Source organism: Salmo salar, chromosome 11, assembly GCF_965601325.2.
Source record: "Salmo salar chromosome 11, fSalSal1, whole genome shotgun sequence".
Taxonomy (NCBI): Eukaryota; Metazoa; Chordata; class Actinopteri; order Salmoniformes; family Salmonidae; genus Salmo; species Salmo salar.
Window position 1 is genome coordinate 28,616,201 of NC_138301.1, and position 16,142 is coordinate 28,632,342.

A 16,142-nucleotide genomic window follows, 5' to 3' on the forward strand; every position below is an offset into this window, starting at 1 on the left:
ACGGGGGGCCAGTACCAAAAAAATAAAAAAAATGCTTGAAATGAAATGTATGAAAATGCATGTATTCACTACTGTAAGTCGATCTGGATAAGAGCGTCTGCTAAATGACTAAAATGTAAATGTTTTGATTCTTGCTTGAAGAGTCGCTAAGATTATATTTGGTTGTGATCTTTGCAAAATAACTAATTTGGGATGTAGCAGTTCGCTATAATGCTAACGCTCATTGATATAGGCTGTAGCAAAAGCTAGCCAAAGACCCATTTTATTGGTTGAAGTGATTTTTAAGGATGATGCTGTTGATTTGCGATGACACCAACATTATATTAAGCAGGACATTCATACGAGCCATAAAATCCAATCATATTCCAAAAGTAGTTTGAAATGCACGCATAAGCGACATGTAAATGGAAAAAAAGAAATGTTTTTGCCGTTCTATAAGAACTCCTTTGTTCTGCCACCAACTTGCGTGCATCGCCCTTGTATGGTAATGTTTGCAAACACAGAAAGGGGTCTATTAAATCAAAACAGGAAGTGCTGGTGCTAGTGTGTTGCATATCAAACATGATACTCATCTATTGTTTAGACACAGATTTAATTTCTCTCAATTAAAGAAATTGTGTGACGTTCGTTACATACAAACTCGAGGTTGTAATGTAATAATGGCAGCCGTGAGCGTGGCCATAAAAACAGAGGTAAAGGAGTAGTAACCTAAGAACACAATAGACTGACCATGTAGTAGACACTTGATATGAAAGAATCTTATCAAGTAACAATTCAACTGTTGGGAAAATTATACAGAATCCTTGAAGCCCGCTGAACTAGGTCAGATGCGTTTTTTCAGGGGCGTTTCGGGATTGCTGCTTGTGCAGTTGTCTGCCTGGCTCTGGCCCTGCCTGCACTGTGGTTGCCTCATGTTCAGAACCAGAAGATCTCAATTGCATTCTCCTCACGTCTTCTCGTCTCTGTCCTTCTCCTCCAATGGGTTTTGAGAAGGAGACGAGGAGAGAGAATGCAAGGAGTATGCAATCGAGATCTTCCCCAGGACTCCTGTCTGGCTGGCCTGACCGTCGCTCCCTCTGTGGTTTCGCTCATACACTCAGTAGACTGCCCCCTAATAAACAGTGACATTTTCATGCATATTTGGCAGCTGAGACACTGAGCAGCCAGGGTAGCCAAGCTCCGATAAAAACACATGTTTTGTTTTCCATACTGACTGGACTTTCTGGATTTGGGGGGGGGGGGGGGGGGGGATGATCCTGATTCCTTCAACATTCCACAATTCTCCAAACTCAAAACAGCTTTTTTTGTTCTTCATACAGACCCAATTCTATCTTTTACATACAACTGCCAAGATAAATGTTCATACACACGCACAAATGGAAAAGCCCTTTCCGTCACAAATGTAGTAAATCTCTCTGGGGGCATGGAAATGGCCAAATTTGAAGGTGCACCATGTACTTATGTGAAAAGCAATTTTACATAAACAATATTTACCTTCTCATGGAGGAAATGGAGGTTGAATAAAAAGTGATGCCATAATTTGTGGAATAGAGTGAAACTCACTGGTCTAGTCAAAATACACAGTAGGCCTATATGATGCACATGGCCATTTTGGACTTGTCTTTTGTCTGTTGATAGATTCCTTCTACTCAACCAGGTCTGAATATCTTATTCATTCCTCAATTCCTACACATTAGCAAGACTGAGGTAGAGCAAAATCACACTTTTATTTGACAAACGCACTGTTGTTATTCACAGACGCTAGCTGAAGCCAGAGTGAGTCAGTGTGGCTGCCAGACAGTCCTGCCGCAGTCTGAACTTTCACTGAGTTGGGCTTCCCCTCCTTTAATATTTATCTGTGCATATCCAAGACCACAGAGTCAAAATGACAGATTGTGGTGCAAAAGTCTTTCCTGCTCTGGGCACAACCACATCCACTGAGGCCCTGCAGTCCCTCTCATAAAACAGCCCTGGCCTGAACATTCAGCTTATTCACTCACTGTCTGCCACTGAGGCCTTGCCCCCGAAATCTGTTTAATCTCCAGGTTGAGAGCATAGACATCTCAAACATTCACTACACAAGAGGCAATTTGCTTGCTGCCTAAACAGATATATTAAAAATAAATACATAAATTGACATTCCTCGAGTACTATTTAGGAGTGGCCCTGGAACCTCATTTACATTTGACATTTTAGTCATTTAGCAGACGCTCTTATCCAGAGCGACTTACAGTAGTGAATGCATACATTTCATACATTTCTTTCTCCATACTGGTCCCCCGCAGGAATCGAACCCACAACCCTGGCGTTGCAAACACCATGCTCTACCAACTAAGCCACACGGGACCATTTCTGACTGGCTAGGCAGTAGGCACAGCTGTAGCGTCAGGAGCACATAAGGCTTCTCATCCACAAATGCCAGTGAAGTCTAATATCCAGTTACTATTTTCCCAATCAAACACTCACTGCAAAAAAATTACAATACTTTAAGAGCAGCAACTCACAATTGGGACGTAAGCAACTTTGGTCTGTCTATTACAGGCCAGCTATCACCCTGCATGCTCAGTCAGACTGTCTCAGCATAAACGATGGTTCCTGCCCTCTTCTCCTATCCTCAGTGCTTTTCGCACCTCGCCCTCAGATCCTAGCAACCGCTTAGTCAAGAAATTCTGAATCAAGGAGCCATGCATTCTGAGAGACTTTAGCTGGGCATCTTAGAAGCAGCCTCGCCCTAGAAAAATGGAACATAAGAAACAAAGCAAAAAGTGCAACAACTAAAAAATTGCTAAAATTCTAGTCTAGACCCTCATAACAAAAATGTGGTATTTTTTTAAAAGTTCCCTTTTGGCAAAATATGCTCTATTGACAGCAGGTGGGAGGAGCTATAGGATGACAGGCTCATTGTAATGGCATAAATGAAACCGTATCAAACATATGGAAACAACATTTGACGTTCCATATATTCCAATTCCAGCCATTACGATGAACCTTTCCTCCTATTGCTCTTCCTACCAGCCCCCACTGATTGACAGGGAAATGGAGAGGAATGGAAAAGACTCAACATGTTATTTTACAGGTAGGCCTAACTGTTAGGATAATGTAATAACTTTACTTTGACAGGTGTTCAGTGTGTGTCCAGGTCGGTAACTGTAACCCTGGCAACCCGTTACCTCTACATCCTGCAGGCTGAAGTCGTTCTGGTCTTTGAAGTTGGCAGCCCCAGCGCTCAGCTCCATCAGCATCTTGGCGATCTCTGGCTTTATTGCTGCAGTCAGCCGGCTGGCCGCCTCCATGACATGTTCCTGCACGTCCTTAAGTTGCATAGCTGCTTTCGAGTAGTGGGAGTTCCTGAACACGCTGCTGAACAGGTCCGTGAGAAAGGCGCTGGCCCGGCAGAACACATTCAGTGCATCCAGGTACTTGGAGATGCCCTGCTGGATGTCGGCGACCGCAGTGGTGTTGGGGGTGGAGGGAGGTGCTTGGCAGCTGCCGGGCATGCCCACCCCGGTGGAGCCACCCATGGGGGAGCAGGTGGAGCCCAGGGGGGCGCTGAGGGTCCGGCTCAGCTCAGGCATCTGGTACTGCTGGACTTTCTGCTTGGACCCGCCGAGCAAAAAGCGCCGCTTGTAGTCCATTTTACTTTCCTGTGCACTACAACAATACATAAGTGTCAGGCTGACTCTGGAAGCTCCGGATTTCAGCCAACCAGAAGCTCTCTCTTGCACTTATAGAAACAAGCCAATAGTCCTGGAATTTATGGAAAAAGACAACTTAAGGGCTCCATCTGCCAGAGGCTCATCTCAAAATGCTTTGGAACTAACAGAGCGATGCAGAGAGAGCAGGGTAACAACTTGCTGACTGAGTGTGATGTTTACGTGCAGCCCTGCTGCAGCTCACGGTGGACAGTCCCAGTAAAAATAACAGGCAGAAATGCACCTTTCCAAATCTGTATTTTCTGCCTCAAAGGGAGTCAATGGTTTATGAGAGGACAGAGCAAAAAACTGAAAACACTCCACGATTCTCTCATTCCAAGACAAGATTCATGTGCATAACAATTCCTTCAAATGGAAGCAGAAAATGTCTTCTTTGTACAACATGTATATAGTTTGTATATTTAGATGTTTTTACTGATAGAAAATCTTTAAAAGCTTTAAGCAAAAACAAAAGCCAAGAATCTGAAAAGAAATGTGGTACTGGTCAACAGCAAGGAGTCTGACAAAAAGAGACAAAATCTGTTCTCCGGTAGGACAATGGCGCCTTGTCACTTCACTTCCTCTCTGCAATGGCAGCCTATTGGCTGTGTGTATGGAGCAGAGCGAGGGCAGACAACCAGTCAGAGATTCTCTTCACACTGTGTGGCGGTGAGCAGAAGCCAGCTGATAGGACTGCTTTCGGAAACTTCGCCGGCCTCAACGTCCTCGCCGTTTCCTTCTGCTGGCTGAGGTAGTTATTAATCACTGAGGAAACAAAATGTGCTCCCAGATCTCGCCGCTTCCCCTCCACAAAACGCAGATTAGAAGAGCGACAAAAGCACAAATGTATCTGTAAGGCCTCTATGTCATTTCCTAAGGGAGGAAAAGGGAGAAACAAAAGTTAATGATTTCAGAGGAAGGATGAGCTTTGTTTCAAATGTGCTGTTTTTTCCAATAAAACTTGGCAGTTGAGGCAGTTCTTGGGAAGATAAATTGTGAATGCTTAGAAACTGAAGTAAGCATTTAGTCTAAGGAATTACACTAGGTTTTGTGACAATATTGTGCAACTACGTACAGTAGCCCAACTCAACAGCAACAATAAAATCAAACAAGAGAAAACAGAACATTGAGGGTTTAGCATAATCAGGTGTTAATTCTTGCTCCCATTAGACTAATTTCATACAAACCTTCATAAATAAATGAAGCATATCTGAAGAAGAATTAACCCCTCTACAAAAGGAAATACAGCCACAGACAAATGTCTGCAAGCGGTCATTGTTGAAAAACATTGACGATCTGTCTTAATGGAACACACACATTGGGAGTTAACAATATCCCCTCAAAATCTAAGCAGCAAATGTCCATAGAAACCCGTTTATCCCCTTGGAAGTTATGTCATTATGCAAATAAGCAGAATCCTATTTGCATGTTTAGGAGAAACAAATGCCAGCATGTATCATTACCTAGCTTGAGAACAATGGTGATAATATGTCACAGTAGTGGAGAGATGTCCATGTCAACACTTGGAAATGTACCTGTTTTCTTTCTAGATGTAGGCCCTAGCTAGCACAAGGCTAGGAAATTCAGACCCACACAAGCAACTTGGCAATCAATACTAAAACATTTGCAATTTGTATCTGGGATGTTGCTGTACTGGTGGTTGATATTAGAATCCCCTGATGAGATCACACTCTAAATCATACTGGATAAGCCAGTCCCACTGTGTAGCCCTATGTTTTATTAATTATGTTGTGGAACGACCCGAATCAGAGTTATCACCCAGCCCCATGCTTACAGCTACAATGTTTTGGGATGAGGGAGCAACTTGTGGAAAGAAAACAAGCCACAGCTTTTCCTCAGGATAACACCAAGACACCTGTCATTGTGTGCTGCTCAGACGGCCTGTGCATTGTACATGGCCTTTATCAACTACAAACATTCCACCACTGTTTGTATCTACAATGTTCCACTGATCTTCAAACTTCGTTGTCTTTCACAAACAGAGGGGTGTGTAGACAGAGCCTGACAGCCTACACCAACAGAACAGACCCTGCCTTGGAGACAGAGGGGACCAGACATGCAGGGAAGCCCATGAACCTACCCTGTCATGGGAGGCAGCAGTGGAGAGAGACAGACATCAAATGTATTTATAAAGCCCTTTTTACATTAGCAGATGTAAATACAGAAACCCAGCCTAAAACTCCAAACAGCAAGCAATGCAGATGGCAAGAGAAAAACTCTAGAAAGGCAGGAACCAGACTGAGGGGTGGCCAGTCCTCTTCTGGCTGTGCCGGGTGGATATTATATGAGTACATGGCCATTAAGGCCAGATTATTCTTCAAGCTGTTCAAACATTCATAGATGACCAGCAGGGTCAAATAATAATCACAGCGGTTATAAAAGGGTGTAACAAGTCAGTACCTCAATTTCCAAGTGAGCAAACTGGTTCCAAAAACCATTAAGTCCATTACACCTAATGTCAAGTTTAACAGTTCTCTCTATAACCAAAAGGTAAAATGTCTATTTTTTCTCTCAAAATGAAACATGAGATGAGCAGTCTACTTGAAAAACACAGTCCTTTGAGGTAGTCTAACTAGTGAAATGAGAAGTCTCCACTGTCTCTAAATCCCATGGATTAAGTGACTGCGGTAACTGCCAGATGCCCAACACTGCCTGCTGCTTAAAATAGGGATATTAAGGATACAGGAGTAAACAGGAAACAGGAGCCTGACTAGCCAGGTCCAGCCCAAAGGTCCTAAATCCTGGAAACTGCAGAAAAGGGAAGTTACGTCAGAGGTCTTTGAATCCAATAAGGAAACTTGTGAAATACAGTAGGACTCAGGTCATAACAAAAGGAGGCAGAGCCAGCCAAGTATTGTGATGAATAACCAAAGCCAATATTGCCTCTGATATTCTCATTTTGACTTATCAAACCATGAAGTGTAGGCTGTCAGGTTTGTTGTTCTGACTCCAAAGTGAGTTTGTGGGTCTTGGTGTCCTGCTGACTGGATCAGATGCCCAGCCAAGCGTCGCACCATTAAAAACTGTTCAGTTTGTGTCCATGTGAAACACAGCTGCCATGTCTGCCTAAGGCCTGGCTAAGATGAGCAGGCACGGCACGGCATCAATATTGATGTGACCCGTCCCACTCTCCTCTTTTGGCAGCAAAGCTTCTTGTTCCAACGCGGATGTATTAGAGCTTACACCCAAACAAACACATGTAATAGGAGGGTCCCCAGTCTGTTCTGCTGGCTCAGAGCCCAGTTTAACGTCCCTCCTTCGGCAGTGTGCACTCAGGGCTAATGTTAGCTCTGCCTCCACCACTCACTGGATCTCAGCTGCAGCTACTTGGACAAGGAGCTTAGGTTTCTGGGAGCAAGCTCTCTGTCGCCAGATACAAAATGAGCTCCGAAGTATGATTTACCTGTGCTATATCGTCAAGGAATTTGTCAGCACTAAAAGGTCAACTGAAATGTAAAAGAATGACACAGGCAGCATATACCAAATGTGTATGCATGACTCTTTTCAAAATCAACGACTAAAGGTAGCCTCATGGTGGTGGATGGGGCAGCGGTTCCTCAAGTTGACAGCTCCTTCTGCCACTGAGGCACTGACGGCAGGGTACAACCACATGGCCACCATTAGACAGCCCCTCAGTCTCCTCTCATGAGGTCTATTTCAGCCTCCTCGGCCAAACAGCTGCCCTACACTAGACAGCACCGTACCGCTTTTAGGACTCAAAGTCTCAGCTCAAAAATGTCCTCTACATCTGTTGCCAATGAAGAAAAGGAATGCTTTGTGTGGATTCAAACAAGAACACTTCAAAAACAGGTACAGACCGTTTCAATCCCATCATGCCCTTTTATATAGTCTGTTCCCCATTTCATTGATAGATACTATAAATGTTTGTTGAAGTAGACTAAGGTAATGGGTATCGACCTAAATATGCAACTAAAACGACAAGGAAAATAGTTCTCAAAAGAAGCAATAAGCACAAATTGCTTTTCAACAAATAAAATGAGCAAGAAAACAATGAATAGAAGATATTACTAGTATTTTGTAGTTAAACATTCTTACACAGTCACATTGTAGATGGATGGGATATGGGGTAGCCTAGCCCCAGACTCTGAGGCAGCAGACAGGTCGAGGGTCAAGCCAATTGCTGCAAGCAACTGTGTGACAGAAGCAGAGCCAGGCTCTGCCTGCCCAGAGAACACAAGGAGGGCATTGTGGCAAGCACCGGCCTCCTCCATACCACCACAGGGAAAGAAGAAAAAAACTCAGCCAGCTGCAGCAGGATTCTCATAGAAAAAGGGCACAATATGGTCTATAATGTGAATGTTTATTATCTTCAAAATATGTAGTATACGGGAGAGTCTCATTCTGAAATTAGGTTGGCTAACTGGCTGCACACTAGTAGGCCAAGATATTCTAACATGTGATATAAGAAGCTTATGTCGGTAAAAATAGCAGGCTGGCTGCTGAAACAAAGGAGGGGATATGCTTGGAGACCAAAAAGGTCTGAGGCTCCTAACTATGTAAGCTTACATTCCATCGCCAACAGCGCACTTGTTTATATAGCTCGAAGGACAAAATGTTGGCCCTGGTGTTTAATCATTTCCTAGACAAGCCATAAGGAGATGCTCATTTTCAAATTGTTAACTAAAAATGTCCTACTGTAACTTCCCTTAAAGGTTTCACAATGTTGACAAACTGGTATAGGTGCTGAGTAACTATTTGAAGGCAAAACGCAAACCTAAAATCGTACAAACGGTCAGCGGCAACTTCAACAACCACTTACAGGATGTATGGAGAAACCGAAATGACTTTATAAAAGGATTCCAACAGTTCACTAAGTCTGAGTTATAAAAACAAACAAAAAAGATCAGAATAGAGGAATGCTCAGATAATCTCTTATCAATGGTAGTCATGAGTAAAGCACATGAACTGTGTTGGGCATAGATAGAAGCACAACGCCCAGCCCTGCCCTGGAGACTACAATGACCTCCTGACTCGAGCAGCTTCCTATTCAAAGCCTTCTAACTACAGCCCCGTTTCAGCAACAGGCCAATAGCGAATGCGGCTCACATTTCACAGACCTCTCACGAAGCACAGCATTGGAAGAGGGAGCTCTGCTGGCTAGCCTAGCAGATGGAGTTTTTTTACATTTTTTATTTTATTTCACCTTTATTTAACCAGGTAGGCAAGTTGAGAACAAGTTCTCATTTACAATTGTGACCTGGCCAAGATAAAGCAAAGCAGTTCGACACATACAGAGTTACACATGGAGTAAAACAAAACTTACAGTCAATAATACTGTAGAAAAATAAGTCTATATACAATGTGAGCAAATGAGGTGAGATAAGGGAGGTAAAGGCAAAAAAGGCCATGGTGGCAAAGTAAATACAATATAGCAAGTAAAACACTGGAATGGTAGATTTGTAGTGGAAGAAAGTGAAAAGTAGAAATAATGGGGTGCAAAGGAGCAAAATAAATAAAATAAATACAGTAGGGGAAGAGGTAGTTGTTTGGGCTAAATTATAGATGGGCTATGTACAGGTGCAGTGATCTGTGAGCTGCTCTGACAGCTGGTGCTTAAAGCTAGTGAGGGAGATGTGTTTCCAGTTTCAGAGATTTTTGTAGTTCGTTCCAGTCATTGGCAGCGGAGAACTGGAAGGAGAGATGGCCAAAGGAGGAATTGGCTTTGGGGGTGACCAGAGAGATATACCTGCTGGAGCGCGTGCTACAGGTGGGTGCTGCTACGGTGACCAGTGAGCTGAGATAAGGCGGGACTTTACCTAGCAGGGTCTTGTAGATGACCTGGAGCCAGTGGGTTTGGCGATGAGTATGAAGCGAGGGCCAGCCAACGAGAGCGTACAGGTCGCAGTGGTGGGTAGTATATGGGGCTTTGGTGACAAAACGGATGGCACTGTGATAGACTGCATCCAATTTATTGAGTAGGGTATTGGAGGCTATTTTGTAAATGACATCGCCGAAGTCGAGGATCGATAGGATGGTCAGTTTTACGAGGGTATGTTTGGCAGCATGAGTGAAGGATGCTTTGTTGCGAAATAGGAAGCCAATTCTAGATTTAACTTTGGATTGGAGATGTTTGATGTGAGTCTGGAAGGAGATTTTACAGACTAACCAGACACCTAGGTATTTGTAGTTGTCCACGTATTCTAAGTCAGAGCCGTCCAGAGTAGTGATGCTGGACGGGCGGGCAGGTGCGGGCAGCGATCGGTTGAAGAGCATGCATTTAGTTTTACTTGTATTTAAGAGCAGTTGGAGGCCACAGAAGGAGAGTTGTATGGCATTGAAGCTCGTCTGGAGGGTTGTTAACAGTGTCCAAAGAAGGGTCAGAAGTATACAGAATGGTGTCGTCTGCGTAGAGGTGTATCAGAGACTCAAGAGCGACATCATTCATGTATACAGAGAAAAGAGTTGGCCCAAGAATTGAACCCTGTGGCACCCCCATAGAGACTACCAGAGGCCCGGACAACAGGCCCTCCGATTTGACACGTTGAATTCTATCAGAGAAGAAGAAGCATAACATCTGTAAGCATCCTCGAAGGAAGCAATGTTATTCTTAAAAAAGGAGAATCTGTGTGATATGTAGATACTTTTATCCCCATATGTAAAAATGGCACAACTTGAAGGCTACAGAACAACAAAACTGGATGACATATCCATTGAAGACATACCGTGGAAGTCGCAAATGGCCCACTTAAAGAGTAAGGTCAAAGGTTTCATGATTTGCCAACCACCATTTTATTTTTAGCCAGGACAAAAATTATTTTCTATTCAACTCCAGGCGTGGACATCTGCCATTTAATTTGTACATGATGTGCATACTAACAGTGAGCAACTTCATTGACAACACTTCCACGCATCACACTAGGGATGAAGCAAAACATTTTTTTTTTAAATAAATCACGAGTGAAACTTAAGACGTTTTCAGATCAATTGTCGGGGACCAAGTTAACCTCCCCTTTCATGTAAACCTCCCGTAGTGACCATCCTGCTTTTAACCTGTTGGGGCTAGGGGGCAGTATTTGCACGGCCGGATAAAAAAACGTACCCGATTTAATCTGGTTACTACTCCTGCCCAGTAACTAGAATATGCATATAATTATTGGCTTTGGATAGAAAACACCCTAAAGTTTCTAAAACTGTTTGAATGGTGTCTGTGAGTATAACACAACTCATATGGCAGGCAAAAACCTGAGAAGATTCCTTACAGGAAGTGGCCTGTCTGACCATTTCTTGCCCTCCTTGATCATCTCTAACAAATACAGGGGATCTCTGGCATGACGTGACACTTCCTACGGCTCCCATGGGCTCTCAGAAGGCGGGAAAAAGCTGAACGATGTAATTCCATCCCCAGGCTGAAACACATTAGCGCGTTTGGCAAGTGCTCTATCAGAGGGCCATTAGACTGAGGCTCGTGTATGAGGGGATAGCATGCTTTTACTTTCACTCTCTTTGTAATAAAAAACGATTTCCCGGTCGGAATATTATCGCTTTTTTAACGAGAAAAATGGCATAAAAATGGATTTTAAACAGCGGTTGACATGCTTCGAAGTACGGTAATGGAATATTTAGAATTTTTTTGTCACGAAATGCGCCATGCTCGTAACCCTTATTTACCCTTTCGGATAGTGTCTTGAACGCACAAACAAAACGCCGCTATTTGGATATAACAATGGATGATTTGGGATCAAACCAACATTTGTTATTGAAGTAGAAGTCCTGGGAGTGCATTCTGACGAAGAACACCAAAGGTAATCAAACTTTTCTAATAATAAATCGGAGTTTGGTGAAGGCTAAACTTGCTGGGTGTCTAAATAGCTAGCCCTGTGATGCCGGGCTATCTACTTAGAATATTGCAAAATGTGCTTTCACCGAAAAGCTATTTTAAAATCGGACATATCGAGTGCATAGAGGAGTTCTGTATCTATAATTCTTAAAATAATTGTTATGCTTTTTGTGAACGTTTATCGTGAGTAATTTAGTAAATTCACCAGCAGTGTTCGGTTGGAATGCTAGTCACATGCTAATGTAAAAAGCTGGTTTTTGATATAAATATGAACAAAACATGCATGTATTGTATAACAATGTCCTAGGGTTGTCATCTGATGAAGATCATCAAAGGTTAGTGCTGCATTTAGCTGTGGTTTGGGTTTATGTGACATTATATGCTAGCTTGAAAAGTGGGTGTCTGATTATTTCTGGCTGGGTACTCTGCTGACATAATCTAATGTTTTGCTTTCGTTGCCTTTTTGAAATCGGACAGTGTGGTTAGATTAACGAGAGTCTCGTCTTTAAAATGGTGTAAAATAGTCATGTGTTTGAAAAATTGAAGTTTTTGCATTTGAGGTATTTGAATATCGCGCCACGGGATTACACTGGCTGTTGAGTAGGTGGGACGCAAGTGTCCCACCTAGCCCATAGAGGTTAAGGAAATAATAATTTTGTACATGTATGAAACTGCGAGTTTGACTAACTCTAGTCTCCTTGCTTAGGGTGTCCAGGGTCCTTCCCGGGATCATTTGTATGTTGGAGGAGGACTGATAAGCTCAGTTCAAGAGACTTTTTAAAAAGGACATATTTCAAAGTGAATGAAAATAAAATCATGCCTACACCATCAAATTGAAATTTCCACTTCTAGAAATGAGCCCAATAATATATTTGTTAAAAATAAATACATTAAACATATTGGACCATGCATGTAGCCCATTGCATGCTATTATCACCTGTAGCCCAACTGATGCAGCATAGTGGCTATAAATACATAGATGGAGAAGCCCCATGCTTCAGCCTATTTACCCCAATGCACACTTATTATTCATAATGAATTACTATTCCCTCCAATAGATTTTTTTGGTTACTATTACAAAGTATGTAATTTAAGAGCGCTGTGCCTAACGACCTCGATCACACCGACAGCGTCATTGCATTTTGGTACACCAGACCTGCATTAATTTCCAATGGAACGCTGCGTTTGTCTTGCAGAGGCAGTGCGTTCTGTGTGGTGCATACATTGGATTTATCAAAACATATGCGTCAAACTGTAAGCGTAGCATGCTTGACAGAAATGGTAGCAGAAGGTAAATGTTGAACACATATCCAGATGCTGCTGTGTACTATTTTGCGCAGTGGCGCTAATCATTGTGATTAAGGCGTAAACCATGCTTAAAACTCGTTGTAACTGCATTTCTAAATTGATGCAGCAAGCAATTTAAGACCCCTTGACTTTTCCACTTTGTTAAGTTACAGCCACATTCTAAAATTGATTAAAATTGCCCCCCCCCAATCAATCTACACACAATACCCCATAATGACAAAGCAAAAACGTAATTTTTTATATTTGCTAATTTAAACGTGACATTTACACAAGTATTAAGAACATTTACGCAGTACTTTGTTAAAGCACCTTTGGCAGCAATTACAGCCTTGAGTCTTCTTGGCTATGACGCAACAAGCTTTGCACACCTGTATTTGAGGAGTTTCTCCCATTTTCCTCCGCAGATCCTCTCAAGCTCTATTAGGTTGGATGTTCGATCAGGCTCTGGCTGGGCCACTCAAGGACATTGAGACTTGTCCTGAAGCCACTCCCGTGTTGTCTTACACGTGTGCTTAGGGTCGTTGTCCTGTTGGAAGGTGAACCTATGCCCCAGTCTGAGGTCCTGAGCGCTCTGGTTCACGTATTAAATCAAGGATCTCTGCACTTTGCTCCGTTCATCTTTGCCTTGATCCTGACCAGTCTCCCAGCCAGTCTCCCAGAAACAAAACTATAAACGAATGAAGAAAAGAAAAACGGAGCAATGGACATCAGACTGGTGGTAATCTGTCCCTTGGTCTGATAAATCCAAATTTTAGATTTTTGGTTCTAACCGCCGTGTCTTTGTGAGACGCAGAGTAGGTGAACGGATTCTCTCTGCATTTGTGGTTCCCACCGTGAAACATGGTGGTGGTGTGATGGTGCCTTGCTGGTGACACTGATTTTTTTCGAATTCAAGACACACTTAACCAGTATGGCTACCACAGCATTCTGCAGTGAAACGCCATCCCATCTGGTTTGCACTTAGTGGGACTATCATTTGTTTTTCAACAGGACAATGACCCAACACACCTACAGGCTGTGTAAGGGCTATTTGACCAAGAACGAGAGTGATGTAGTGCTGCAATAGATGACCTGGCCAATTGAGATGGTTTGGGATGAGTTGGACCGCAGAGTGAAGGAAAAGCAGTCAACAAGTGCTCAGCATATGTGGAAACTCCTTCAAGACTGTTGGAAAAGCATTCCAGGTGAAGCTGGTTGAGAGAATGCCAAGTGTGCGCAAAGCTGTCAAGGCAAAGGGTGGCTACTTTGAAGAATCTCAAATATATTTTGATTTGTTTAACACTTCTTTGGTTACTACATGATTCCATGTGTTATTTCATAGTTTTGATGGCTTCACTATTGTTCTACAATGTAGAAAATATTAAAAATAAAGTAAAACCCTGGAATGAGTAGGTGTACAAACTTTTGACTGGTATGTAAATACTGCATCTGTACTTTGTTTTTAATAAATTCGCAAAACATTTCTAAAAACCTGTTTTCACTGCCATTATGGGGTATTGTGTGTAGATTGCTGAGCAAATTGTTTTACTCATTTTAGAGTAAGGCTGTAACGTAACAAAATGTGGAAAAAGTGAAGAGGTCTGAATACTTTCAGAAAGCACTGTATATCCATTCACAAGACAGCTGCGCTGCTGCCAACGATTTGGGTCTAATGGTGCTTCCCTTTGAGATGGTTTAGCGTTGCACCTGTACTACCATTACTGTAGCTCAATTCCACCTCCGCAAAGATTGCATTTCCTTCTCAAAGTACAGCCATACAGGACTTCGCTGCTGTTGCTTGCCTTTCTCTGCTATTTTTCCCCAACTGGTAACGACCACAAAACAAAAAAGGTATTACTTCACTCCTTGTACGTCAGACTCCCGTTCTCGACTCCCATTTCTAAGTATCAAGAGTCGCTTCCACTAGGAATTGACTCCTAAGACACTGTATTTTTGGAACGGAGGAGACTGATTAGTTGCCGTACTTCCGAGAACAAACACTCCCATCTGTCATAGTGAGCTTGCGAGGGACGGAGAGGAGCACAGTATAGGCAAGTCGGCCAACATTCAGAACTGTGCACTAGGCCCATCTATAGGCAGTCAAAAGCTGTATCTCGCAACGGAATGCTGCATCTCGCAATTTATTGGTTGCAATGTCTTGCAACTTCAGTAAAGCAGGGCCTATCAATCAATAGGCTAGGTTATTCTACAAACAGACCGAAGACTGAACACACACTTGCATCATCAGCAAAGAGATGGGGTGTAATCATTAGTCCAAGCAGTTGCAACATTTTGCAACTAAAACAAGTTTCTATTGGACAAGTCCAGGCAGGTCCCTTCCCATTTCGTTCCGTTTGCTTCCATATAAGAGACATAATGAGTACGCCCGGGGCGAGCCAGCGCGAGGGAGAGAGAGGGGAGGGGGCAGGCAGAAAACAGTGGTACACATACTTTGTGATGTACATAATGTAGATACCTTCTCTCGTCAAACATATCATTCCAAAATCATGGGCATTAATATGGAGTTGTTCCCCCCTTTGCTGCTATAACAGCCTCCACTCTTCTGGGAAGGGTTTCCACTATACGTAACATTTCCGTGGAGATTTGATTCCATTCAGCCACAAAAGCATTAGTGAGGTCGGGCACTGATGTTGGGAGATTAGGCCTGGCTCGCAGTGGGCGTTCCAATTCATCCCAAATTTGTTCGATGGGGGTTGAGGTCAGGGCTCTGTGCAGGCCAGTCAAGTTCATCCACACCGATCGACGAACCATGTATGGACCTCTCTTTGTGCATTGTCATGATGATACAGGAAAAGGGCCTTCCCCAAACTGTTGCCACAAAGTTGGAAGTGCAGAATCGTCTAGAATGTCATTGTATGCTGTAGCGTTACGATTTTCCCTTCACTGGAAGTATTATTTATCCTCCAAACCTTAGTTGGCACTATGCATTCAGGCAGGTAGCATTCTCCTGGCATCCGCCAAACCCAGATTCATCCATCGGACTGCCAGATGGTGAAGCGTGATCCATCACTCCAGAGAACGCGTTTCCACTGCTCCAGAATTCATGGCAGTGAGCTTTACACCACTCCAGCCAAAGCTTGGCATTGCGCATGTTGATCTTAGGCTTGTGTGCGGCTGCTCATGAAGCTCCTGACGAACAATTATTGTGCCTAAGTTGCTTCCAGAGGCAGTTTGGAACGTGTTAGTGAGCGTTGCAACCGAGGACAGGCGAGGTTTACGTGCTTCAGAACTCAGTGGTTCCGTTCTGTGTGCTTGTGTGGCCTAACACTTCGCAGCTGAGCTGCTGTTGCTCCTAGACGTTTCCACTTCACAATAACCGCACT

The 16,142-nt window shown here is 43.2% G+C and overlaps 1 protein-coding gene across 3 annotated transcripts in view; it reads right to left on the bottom strand.

The window, feature by feature from the left end:
* Window positions 1–16,142, bottom strand: part of LOC106562376 (granule associated Rac and RHOG effector protein 1) — a 40,830-nt gene that overhangs the window by 15,726 nt on the left and 8,962 nt on the right. For 2 of the 3 annotated variants that reach the window (XM_014127229.3, XM_014127230.3), the window contains exon 2: window positions 3,171–4,565. The exons of the other annotated variant lie outside the window; for it this stretch is intronic. In XM_014127229.3, coding sequence (XP_013982704.1) covers window positions 3,171–3,665 — 495 coding nt within the window. In that variant the 5' untranslated portion in view covers window positions 3,666–4,565. The remainder of the gene's footprint in view (window positions 1–3,170; window positions 4,566–16,142) is intronic. 3 annotated transcript variants of the gene reach the window in all.